The sequence below is a fragment of the Dunckerocampus dactyliophorus genome, chromosome 18, assembly GCF_027744805.1.
Source record: "Dunckerocampus dactyliophorus isolate RoL2022-P2 chromosome 18, RoL_Ddac_1.1, whole genome shotgun sequence".
Taxonomy (NCBI): Eukaryota; Metazoa; Chordata; class Actinopteri; order Syngnathiformes; family Syngnathidae; genus Dunckerocampus; species Dunckerocampus dactyliophorus.
Window position 1 is genome coordinate 15736809 of NC_072836.1, and position 12517 is coordinate 15749325.

At 42.9% G+C, this 12517-nt stretch overlaps 1 protein-coding gene across 4 annotated transcripts in view; it reads right to left on the minus strand.

The window, feature by feature from the left end:
* Positions 1-265: 265 nt before the first annotated feature.
* wizb (WIZ zinc finger b) overlaps positions 266-12517 on the minus strand; it is a 39000-nt gene continuing 26748 nt past the window's right edge. For all 4 annotated transcript variants that reach the window (XM_054758862.1, XM_054758860.1, XM_054758859.1 and 1 more), the window contains 5 exons: positions 11712-12266; positions 11412-11623; positions 9153-9465; positions 5741-5906; positions 266-5008 (listed from right to left, as the gene is read on the minus strand). In XM_054758862.1, the coding sequence (XP_054614837.1) occupies positions 4717-5008; positions 5741-5906; positions 9153-9465; positions 11412-11623; positions 11712-12266 (1538 nt within the window). In that variant the 3' untranslated portion in view covers positions 266-4716. The remainder of the gene's footprint in view (positions 5009-5740; positions 5907-9152; positions 9466-11411; positions 11624-11711; positions 12267-12517) is intronic.

A 12517-nucleotide genomic window follows, 5' to 3' on the forward strand; every position in this document is an offset into this window, starting at 1 on the left:
CTTCAAGAAGTGAGATTATTGAATGATCGTATATTGTTATGGCTGTAGACATTTGTAGACGGTCCCTGCGCTCTCGCTGTTGTCTGTGTTACCACCGTTGGAAAGACGTATCGATTGCTGTGTAGCAAACATTCGCTTCGGAAGTTCGAATCTGTTAATACATTTCTTTAAGACACGTGCGTTCATGTTTCACATACAGACTGTGGATGATGGGCAAAATTCCCAAAAAAGTGCAGTTTTCCTTCAAACCCGTGAGCTAGCCAGAGCTCATTGCTGATCACCTGTTGGACGTTTTAAGTAGATGGAGCTCCGTGTTTCCATCAGTAGCATCGCACACCTGCAGCGCAAAGATGAGTGTGTTCTGCAATAAGTAAGGCAACAATTCCGCGTCTGAAACGGAAGTCACATTTATTGTTTTGTTCCGGAGTTGTTGATTCACCTAAAACTCTGTATACAGTACATTTTTTCTCTCTCACACATCTCTTTTCTTCCATTGACGCCATCATTTCTTTTGTCACACACACACACACACGCACACACACCAGTCAACCTTTTTTGTTGCTGATCCCAGGACTCCACATTTAAAACGCAAATAAAAAGTTTTCCTAGCATTCAGTCAGCTTGCAACCACATGACCAGCATTGCCGTTTCCACCTGGAGAGACTAACAAATAAAACATGTTCTAAGATTCACTTTGCATGACTGCAAGTACAGAAAATGCACAGAGCAATAGAAACACATCAGAATCAAATGAATTAAGATCACTTCTTTTTTCAACTACCTTGCTAATAGAACTGCTAATAGCTCTACTAGCTTCTTAAGTACATGGAGTTATATCGTATGTGTCTATATTCCATACACGGAGAGGACCAAACAGTCATGTTTGAACACGGGGCAACACCGGAACTTTAACTTTCTTGCTTCACCAACACACTGAAGCAACTGGGAAAAATGGCCGCCCACTTTCCGCGCTACAACTGTGAGCTGACAGTCCTCCAGAGCCCCCCCGTCTTGGAATGAAGTTTGGGTTATGTTCGTGTTTGAACATGAATCATCTCCTGTTAAGTCCTAGGAGGCCGCCATTTCCAAAGCAGTCCAATGCCCGACGCTGTGCGGGGCTTCCTCCGCGATGGGGTCCAATGTAAACAGCTTTTACAGAGGCAAGACAAGGAAGTAAAAAGTGACTCTTTGGCACAGCCTAACCCTATGACAAACGCATACAATCAGGAGGCCACGTTTGAAGTCACAAAGACGTCCTATCAAGCGGTTGTACTTCTTTTTTTTCTTTGAAAACAAAATACCACCTGCGCATTCTAATCAGCTCCAATATAAAAGCAGCATCAAAACTAGTTTTTCCTCCCTAAAAGACAGCAATGCTGAAAGATGAGTGTAATATTTTGGGTTATATATATATATATATATATATATAAAAAGAAAGTATTAGACACAGCTCTCACTGGGACAAAAAACACAATAATAAACATAGAAAACATTAGCATGATCTACAAAGGCAGAATGACTTTTCCAATTATTTGATCTCCTTAGACTGTGCAGGTGTCCTTAATGTTGTAACCGATCCGCACGTACAGCATACCTGTCAACATTTCCATGTGAAAATAAAGGACATGTTGGGGGTGGGAAATAAGGGGAACTGTGGTCTTTCCAACAGAATTTTCCACCAATTTTTCCAGCACCATGTGTCACGCCGAGTGTTGCCCAGCGGCAGACCCAGAGAGAATTTGTATTTTTTCACAAAAGTAAAAATACAGGAAACTATTAAATTGGAGGGCGAAATCCTGGAGGGTTGACAGGTATGGCATACAGCACTCGTGTGTACCGAACCATCCACAGTTCTACGTCACCTTTATGAACGGATCTAGCTTATTACCACATTCAGGTGCCAAGTAAATAAATAATAATTTGGGTTATAGATACAGATGTATCTTTTTAAAGGCAGGAATATGATGGCAACAAGTGAATTTAGTGTTAAATTAAAACAAATACGGATCTGGACAGGGAGGCTAAAAAGCATCTTTAGCACAGAAGCAGTGAAACATCAGTGGTATATTCATAACACGGGGCTTTTTTCTGATTGTATAAATGAATGCATATAAAAACAAAAAGGTATCAATAGGTGCTGTATGCTACATTCAAGCACAATCTATATTTGGGGTCAATTTTACGTAGAGTTCATTTCCCTTGTGTGTGTTTTTTTTTGTAATGTGCTTCCACTTCTTGCTCCTTTTTAAAACAAGGTAGAGTTGTCCCGATTTCACCCAATCAAATCATTTTAGTAAGTGCTCAGTGTCAATGTCAAAAAAAGTGCCAAGTTTGTTTTAACACTCAGTGTTAAAGTGTGTTTAAAGTGGCTGCATTTAGAAGTCTCATACGTCAGTCCGGACATTCGGTCGTAAAACCAGTTCTGCCAACATGCAGAATCTTATATCAGGGGTGTCCAAAACCATTTTTGGCAGGATGTTTTGTTCAGTTAGCTTAGCACATACAGTAGATCCAGTGGGTCAACCAGCGAAGGGCGAAAAACAGCAGGTAATTTAAACGCCCAGAAAAAATTTACAGTGGAACCTTGGTTAGCGTCCGCCTCGTTTAGCATGTTTTTCTGTTAAAGTCGAGCGGTCGACTTTTGAAAATATTAACACAAAACACATTTTTATAGTTTTACATGCATAAAACAATTCTGAATGCATATACATGACGAACGAAATGGATAAATTAACATTTAAGGTGGCTTTTACCTTCATTGAAGACATGACTGTTCCCAAAAACATGATGTGGCGGCGAGATCAACCACCACCACCTTCCTGTTTTCCGTCCCGTCGATAATCACGTCTTCAATGATGGTAAAAGTCACCTTAAATGTTCATTTGTCTATTTCATTCATCATTTATTTGTATTGATATACATTTCGAATTGTTTTCTGCTTGTAAAGCTATAATTGTAAAGCTATAAAAAACATGTTTTGTGTTAACATTTTTGGCTTTCTGGAGCGGGTTAATTGGATTTACATTATTTTTAAAAATTGGAAAATTTCATTTGATTAACGACCGTTCCGGTTAGAGTCGGCACTTCTGGAACAAATTAATGACGCCAACCAAGGGTTCCAGTGTATCGGTACTCACCACTAATGAATAATCATTTCGGATGATGGATGAACAGATGGAATCGGAGTCGCGGTGTAGCCTTTAGCCTGGTGGTCAGGCTAAAGCTAGAGGGTGGCTGGCTACAGAAGTTGCGTCTACATAATCCACACTGCTTGTTTGTCGTAATTCTAGTAACGACAGGACTTAAAGATAGCGCTTCCGTAGCCAAAACAAACTTTGGCGTCTTAAAGGCAGAGCAAACAAATATGGTGCGTTCAAGGACCGCCGAACAAAGTGCGAAATCTCAACCCTTGACAAAAAAGCATTAGCAGTGGAGCATGAAGACAAACAAAATTATTGTCTTTCTAAAAGTAGTACATGTATATGGTACCTGTATTATCACACATTTATTACCGACATAGGGTGGATGAGATGTGGCTGTGAATATTCTCATTCATCCAGGTCATTGTATTTTCAGGTCATTGAATCAATCGCAACTGGACTTTTCGGATTGTCTTAGAAGACGTTTAGCCTCTCATTCGAGCAGGCTTCCATCAGTTCATGCTCAAAGACCAGGTGGGACACAAACCAGTCAGATTAGGTAGGACAGCTCTAGACTGAGAGCTCGGTGCAAGATCCAATCTATTTATCCTCTAAAGGCGGAGGCAGGTCTGGACAGAAATTTTTTGGCTCTTTAGTGGTGTGAAATGACGATCTTTAGGATACAATGGAGTGCGGCCCCCATTCAGATGTAACGATGGTTATGGACCCACCTGAAACCAAGGTGGCTGTGCGTTGTTTATTTGTTAGAGCCTAAATGAATCGTTTGGGAAGGGATGAAAGGACAGCATTGTATGTGGGGGAAAGGTGTCGCCGCCCCCTCTGTTCAGGGAGACGGCTTCTTTCAAACCATCGGTCGTCTCTGTCTAAAATGTGTACATTTTTGTTCTCAAGAGTGCTCTTTCTCGCTGAGGTGGAGATACACGGCAGAACTGATGAAGCCTGCTCGGATGAGAGGTGAAACGTCTTCTGAGACAACCTGGACAGTCCAGTTGCGATTGAGTCGATGCCCTGAGAAGTGAATGAGATGTGTTTTCTGCCAAAAATTTCCAGAAAATTAATAAATAAGTAATTGTTTTTGCAGGGGCGTGACGTGTGAATCTGCTGGGCCCCGCCTCCCCACATCGTTTCATTTTTCTGTATGCGGACCTCGGTGGAAAACGTTTGGACACCCCCGTGTGCTGGCAGAAATGGTTCCGACGGTCCATCAAGAGGAGACAAAATGGGGAAAGGAAGCGGAAAAGCGTGGCATTTAAACCCTTAAGCCACCCAGGTAAGGGGGGGGTGTCGTACAGCAATGGTCCTTGTCAACTCCTGGACATTCAGTATAAACAAGGCAGAAGAATAGCTCATCTCTCTATGAAATATTGGCTGTAATCACCCTTAAACCAGGAGAGCTTGGTTCCCATGGTAACAGGAATTAGTAACAGTCTAAAAAGTTGCTTCAAAAAGGTGCTTGGGGCTCAGAAGGCTTTTCGGCCTTCGTTGTGTGTTGAAGAGGAGCATTGGCCCTCAAAAAAAAGAAAATGAAAAGGAACCATGATGGTTCCTGATGAGCTTACACCACCTGGGCAGGAAGGGGAATGGGAGCCGGGGTGGGCTTGACTATTTCTCTAGCAAGTTCTGCCGGGGGAGCACGGGAGTGGCTGTTCGGAGCTGTGGAGGCGGGCACGGCGGACGTGCTGGGGGCGGAGCGTGGGGCAGAGGCGTGGTGGACCTCGTCAGATTCATCAGACGCTGCTTTGGGTTCAGCAGGGTTGTTGTAGTTCATCTTGCGGATGTGTTGCTGGAGGTGTCGGATCCAGTCCTCCTGCACCGAAAGTGGACCGTGGAACTCCACCTCACAGAACCTACACAGAAGATATTTTTTAACCTAGGAAATAACGCAAACTGACACAAACTTAGGGAGTAGGCTTGACTGACTCATTCAATACCAAAGACGTATGTTTTTATAAATCCCAACAACGTATCTGTCCGTCTTTTACGTTTTTTTTTTTTGCAAGAAGCAAAAAGAGGTGATGACGCAACTCTCCACTAATGCATTTCACTTCAGAGCAATTTTAAGCCATAAAAACAGCCACAAGGGGGCGGAAGTGCATTTGATGCAGGACAGGTACAGGGATCATGTGAATGTGGAAAAAAAAAAGTCACACATGACAGGAAGGAGGAAGTGAGAGAGCGTGGAGGCCCGTAGCGTGCAGAAGGTTACGCATTGCAAGGAAGTTTTGACGCATGTATACGCACGCACATTCGCGAGCACGCGTGCGCACGCATGCACACGCATAGTTTAGATCCAAATGTGAAAATTGTAAGTAGTTCATGGTGTTATATTTGTAAATACATTATTTTGATGTAAAACAGCCCATTTTTGTGTTGGGATTGAATGAGTTAAAGGCAAAAATCACAAAATATTTCAATGATCTTGAAAAATTTCAAACAAAAAGCATTGGTATCGGCAATACTTGCCCTGCATTCCATTTGGATTGATATCATTTGCTGTATCGCCCACCCCTAATGTCCAAAGCACCCTGGACTCTCTTTCCATGCAAACTGTGAACGACTGAGTTTTTTTCCCCACTCACCGGCACTTTAGGGTGTAGAACTTTCCCACCAGCCTGACTAGTGGGTAGGTGGGTGGCTTTGGCACTAAAGCAGGGACGGTGCTTGTGCGGGGGGGCTTCGGAGGGCCGCTGTCCCTCTCTGTTCCCTCGGCGCAAGATGGGTGCTTCAGGGGGCGACGCTCAAAACCTTAGAAAGTTAGAAAGCTTCACATGTCTGTAGGAGCAGCTCATCAAATACAGTACATATTCTTAATTGTCCATCTATTGAAAGTTTGTACATTTTGAAAATAAATGGGGTGTTTATTTTGTTTTTTACTGTTTCCTGTCTGGCACCATATGTAGTACTTTATGCTAGTAGGAGCTGGGAGCGCAGCTGGTTTTGGATTTCTAATTATCATGTTATTTGGTTCAGGTGGGGCTTCTGCTACAGCTGGTTCATTGTTTTTTCTTGTGCTCGATGCATGAATGTTGTGTTTTTGCTGTACTTTTCCTGGGAATCTTGTCACCTGTGTGTTGGATGCATTCTGTTTGCTAGCTGTTTTCCTGTTCCCTGGTATCGGCCGCATTCCTCTTTCCACCTTCCATGGTAAGTTTATGGTAGCCCTAGCTGTGCCTCCTAGACTACTTTATTTTGCTACGTCGCCTTTTTTGTGCTGCTTTGCTCTGTGTGAGCTGATCTTTTGTTAATAAAAAGACTTTATTCAACCTTCCTGCCACCATATCTCCGCCTGTGGGGTAACCCTCGATTAAACCATAACAGAACATGACATGGGGGTTGAAAAGTAATCGTAGATGGCGTCTCTCCACTCAGCAATATGCAACATTATGCTAAAAATTAAAAAGAAACAATAGGCACATTGGTCGCACACCATTTAGGATAGCATGGGGGTGTGCAAACATTTTCCATCGAGGGCAACATACTAAAAAATGAAAGCATGCAAGGGACACAATTCAGTAAATATGCTAAGAAGCATTTTAAAAAATTAATAAATGATGTTTTGTGGATGACTATGGCACTATGCGTCAGTAATATTGAGACACACTGCATGGAGTCAGCCATGGCGTGTCCTGCATGATTGAGCGAGAAGTTCTCCCATTTAGTGTGACAGTGGTAAGTTTTTGGCTTCTTTGTCCTTCCCACTTTGTTTTAAAACCTTTTTAAGTTTGGAATACAGTAAATTGGAAGCTAACGAGTTCAAATGTTTAAAGCTATATATGTGGTGTATACAAAGAAGTGTAAAGGGTGGTGACTATAGGGTTATTTCATGTCTACAGGGCTCTATTAATGGTAAAAATAAATATATTTATAACGTCATACACGTGTTTTCTGTGCTCTAACTCCAAAAATATTCCATTTATTAACATTGAATCCTGCTTCACGGAAATTCACTTATCCCAGTTGGGTCCGGAACCAATTAACAGTGATAAACGAGGGATGAATGTAGGTGAAACATTTTATTATTAGTATGAACTTCGATACCCGCGACACCAGTGAGGATAAGCGGCATAGAGGACGCATTGATGGTATGAACTTTTCCTTTCCCTTTGAACTATAATATTTCATCTCTATGCTACTAAAATGACTGAATTTTTTCTCATATTACAAAATTATTCTCAATATTTTGACTTTGCTCTGGTAAAATTACATTGTTTTTGTTTTTTTTCCCCCCAAAAATAATAAAAAAAACTTTTTTCTTGTAATAATGACTTTATTGTCTGCCACTTAATTTTCCAAAAATGACATTTATTCATTGTTTTGTTTGTTTTCATAATATTACGAGTAAAAAAAACAAAACAATTTCTTTAATATTTCAGCTTAATGCTACCAAAATAATTTTGTCTCGTATCACGTTATTCTCATAAAATTACGACTTTTCCTCACTTTTTTCTCATTTTGATTTCTCATATATTTTCGTGGCCTTCTGTTGCACAAAGTTAGGACACCCCGGCATTATAGCACTTTTAATAGTACGCTATTAATATTACAAACACACACACAAGCACAATTTTACAAAAGAAATGAATTCAGTATTTTAAAAAGGCCAAATTATATTCATCTGCATACCACAACCTCCGTTTAACTTGTCATATACAACATATACAGAGAGTTGTACTATAAAAACCTGACACTGCCTGGCCCTAAGTCGCACGCATGCACACACGCACGCACGCACGCATGCACGCGCACACACACACACACGCCAATGTTGGGCCAACATAGATATTGTAACAGTTGTTTCAGTGTTTTCATTCCACCAACTTGGCCAACAGGTCCAGCAAGCTACATGACAATATAGAATCTGATGTCTTTATCTCCGACATCAGGCACTACATACTGGATGTTAGAGAGGCTAGGACAGTGCATTCTTCGTATTAATACGAACATAATGACATATGTGCGTCTCAAACATTGCCTGGTAATTTACTATTGCACCATTTAGCAAAGTCAAGGCGCAACGCTGCTTAAATTCCAAACATTTTTGTTTTCGTTGGCACACAACTATCCTTCACTCATGCCTTTCACAAAAAGTGGGCAAGGAAGATTTAAAGTAGACGCCATTTCATCCGAACAAAGTATGAATGCAAAAATATTTAATTTGGTTTATTATAGTGGCAATAATGGGACTAGGGCTGGGAAGCATATTATGAAAAATGATCACAATATGTTTTCGTATTGTCGGAGCTCAACATCGTGGTCGTTTTCAACCTGCCAGTTTTAAAGCATCTGTACTAAAAATGAAAGAAACTACGTAGCACCACGTCATTCTGCTTACTTTTCAGGGAACTTACAAACGTCGACTCTGATCGGCTGTTGTCCTAGATGTTTCTGCCATGTTTCATTGAGTCACTGCTCACAGCTGACCACTGTAATAGACCTAAAATTTATCGCAATCACCGATCACGATCATATAATCGCCCAGGCCTACTGGGACAGATTTTTATGTTTTACCTTTTTTGATGCACAAGTGGGCCAGCTATGCCACCTACTGTATGTTCTTGTATTAGATCTTATTATATGTAGATATACCTATAATGTGGCCGGGGGGTATACTGTATTGGAAGACAAAGAACACAAGAAGTTAGGGATATTTGGTTTCTGGGTGAATTTTCAGGGTAAAAAACATTTAAAAATTTTTAAAAAATTATATAAAATCACTTTTTTTCCATAGAAATCTTGATTCTCTGACTAGTCTCCCTGGAGCTGCTTTAGTGTAGTCCCTATGATTGCCGTAATGACCCGTATATCACTAGAAAGTGCCGTCTCCTGCTTCAGAAATCATTGGAATATTTTGATTGTTGAAAACTTCTGGTGATTGACACTCACGGAACATGATAGGTTCATCCTGAAAGTGGAATATCCCTTCCGTTTTGTGAGTAGTGTACATGACAGCATCTCTCATACAGTATACGTTAAACACAAACCTTCACGTACCTCTAGGCAGACGAACATTGAGCTCACTGCGGGCCACCTGTGCTTGAAGTGGGAGGCCACCGGTGAGCCGCGAGGGGTTGGGACTGCTGCTGGCGGGCCTGACGTGAGGGGCCACGAGGTTGGGGCCTGCTTGCTCTTCTGTCGTTTTAGAAGAGCCCTGGCCGAGCTCACGGCTCAGTGGCCGCACCAGGTTCACCGCCAAAGCAGAAGACCACTGGGAGGAGGACGTGGACGACGAAGAGGAGGGCTTCTGCGGTGAGATGGGGGAACGATGATCTGAATCCGTTGGTGCAGGGAGAGGTGAGCTGCTCTTCTGCAACATCAGAGGGAGGAAGTCATCTGATGAGCAGTAAGTAGACACTTAATACATTGAAATGTGCTTCCAGAAAACCCAATGAAACGCAACCACTGGTGCCACCTTTTCTCAATGCAGTACAGCTCACTTACCAAAGACTTATCTGGGTTGCGTTTGGACTGCAAAGCATAGAGCAGGAGGTGATAGCTGTGTCAGCTGTGTCTAGAGTGCGCCTTCATACCAGCCTGATAAAGTGTTACCTGCCAATGAACTCAGCAAACGCAAGGAATGCAACAAGGTAAACAAAGGCCAACAAAGGAGGATATCTCGCAATTTGTGGTTTTCCTACTTGGAATGTGTCTTTTTATTACTGGTAGACGACAAAGCCTGATGGGTGCTGATCAGTTTGTATAGAATCCTTCACAAAATTTGACAATGAGCATGCAAAACTGAACTATAGTTAGACAACACTGCTGTGTATTGGTTGAAATGGTGTTTAGTAGTTATATTGTGAGCCTATATAATCGGTACAATGTCTATGTATTACACTGTATGACTCTTGAGTCTATTTCAGACACAAAGCATCTCTCCAAAGTACCCCATTATGTATGTGTGTCACATCACAGTTCAAACAAAAGGTGTGACAGTGACGCAAATGCGCCAGAAACTAATTCAGGAGGGAAGGAAAGAAAAAAAACATTTTCTTCAACCAACAGCACACCATCATTTACGTGAAGATGAAACATAAGCTGCAAGGCACCCTGGTTGCCATGGCAACTATCAAGTCAATAGCTCACTTTTCTGGCATCTGTGATGTTTGTGGCATGTAAAGACCCTGATTCTACATCAAGCCCCTTAAAGCTGCCAGACGATACATCTGAAGTGTTCCAAGACACACAGTGTCCGTCTTACCAAAATCTGATATTGTCCAATACCGATCTCAACCGATACCAATATAGGCAGCAGTTCTTCAATCAAACTAATAATGAGCACATTAAGCTTTGTCTACTGTGATGCCACTGGATGCATTTCACAAACACTGACAAAAACTGAAATATGCAATACAAGTCACAGAGAAAGGCCTGAAGTGAGACACTAGATTACAAGTATTAAAGGAAGACAAGTATTAGTGTTAAACAAGTATTAGTCTGCGAGAACGGGACGGATGAGATTTTAACTTTACTTTTAAGGAAGGTACAATGAAAAAATCTGACGATATATTGCAATGTATTTAATTTAATTTCTACATCGTTACTCATCTGTGTGTGTATGCTACCGGCCCCGCCTCCACCCACTGCGGCAAAGACCGTATGACTGACAAAAGGGCTCACACAGTTCATGCCGCTGTTCTATGGAGCAAAGGCGCTGAAACCAATGCACAGAGTGAACCCTCTTCCTGCCTGTTTGGAGGAGAGAGACGAGGAAAACAGACGCACATGCCAATATATCGAGGCCCGCACAATTACTGAGTCCATTTTCATTTATTGTGTGATAAAATTATCGTCCCAGGCCTAGTGCCCACTCGCCACGTTTTTAATCTTGCGAGATCTTGTGACACCCCAAGTTATGAATATATTTACAATCCAAAGGCGAAACTTAGAAATACTGAGCTTGTCATCCCTCGAGTGCTGATATCATTATCGGCTGAAAAAAAACAATACCGGCATGATCAGTATCAATATTGCCGGGCCTACTGCTTGTTAGAGCTCCAAGCATGTGGTGCCTCTCCAGAGATACAGAGAGCAAATTGAGCCGGTTAGAAGTTCCATGGGTTATGATCTTAACAGCTTAGTTTTGTCACCAGCATATGTTCGTCTGCACCCCCCCCCCCCCCCCCCCACTCTGAACTCACAACAGACAAAGATAAATGGAATAAAGCCTAGCAGCTCGGCTTGTAGATGAAAGCACTTGGCTGGATTGAGCTTATTTCACTAACAAAAATCAACCAGACTGCCTCCGCTCACCCTCTTGGAGGCGGGGCGGTTACTCTGCATGTAGCTGCGGTGCATCTCCAACACCTTCTGCGGCCTGCTGCGAATCCACGCGCTCAGCGTCTCAATGGGAGACCCGTTTACACACCACTCTGTCACCCCGAACTGCCGGAGGTGGGCTCGTGCGTGGCTCGCCAGGGCCTTGCGGTTCTCAAAGTAGAAGCCACACAGCTCACAGCTGGGATCTGAAACACACAGGACAGTTTATTTATTTTTTAAACAAAGAGTAACACAACATTATTAAAAGAAAAGGGAAACTATTTTATGTCTTACCCTTGCGGACTTGCTTGTCAGGGGAGGGTTTTTTTTTCATTGAGAAGTCATGTGGTAGTGGCGAGAAAGTCTTGCGCTGATGTGGCACTGTGTGGGCACTTTCCACAGACTGGGCTTCATCTGACTGTTTCCCTAGTGGGGATATCCTGACTATCTTCGGTGAGGTCGGGATAGCGGATGGGCCCAGAGAGCCCAGGCCTTGCTTCTGAAACCTGGATCCTGATGACAGCATACTGAGAGGGGATTTACGAAACTTAGACGACTGACAGGCGGAGAGACAAAACCCCTCTGAAGTTTTGGTGGCGTTCCCCCACGAGGGACTTTTGGCACACTCCTTCTTCACCCCCTTGTCGGACGGAGAGGAGACACTTAAGCCTCTCTTGTGGATAACTTCCCGTAGGGTGTCGATGGGCGACCCATTGACAGTCCACTCAGTAATGCCCATCTGGCGCAGGTGGGACCGGGCATGGCTGGAGAGGCCTTTGCGGTTCTCAAAGTACTCCCCGCAGAATTCACAGCGGATATCTCGTGTAGGCTCAACTTCACGAGACATGGCTAGGGCGGAACCAGAAAAAGATCAGGTCATAAATAACACAGCATCCCCTATCGCCCGCTTAGAACAATGTCCCGACATCCCTCCCCCAAAGACTCTCATTCCACGAGAAGAGTGGCCACTGATAAGCTGTTTTGCCACCAGACGGGCGAACAACCTATTCACCAGCCACACCTGACAACAACCCCCCAGGGACATAAATAGGGAGACGCCACACTTAAACGTAGAACTGATGATTGAATTAAAGCCTCAG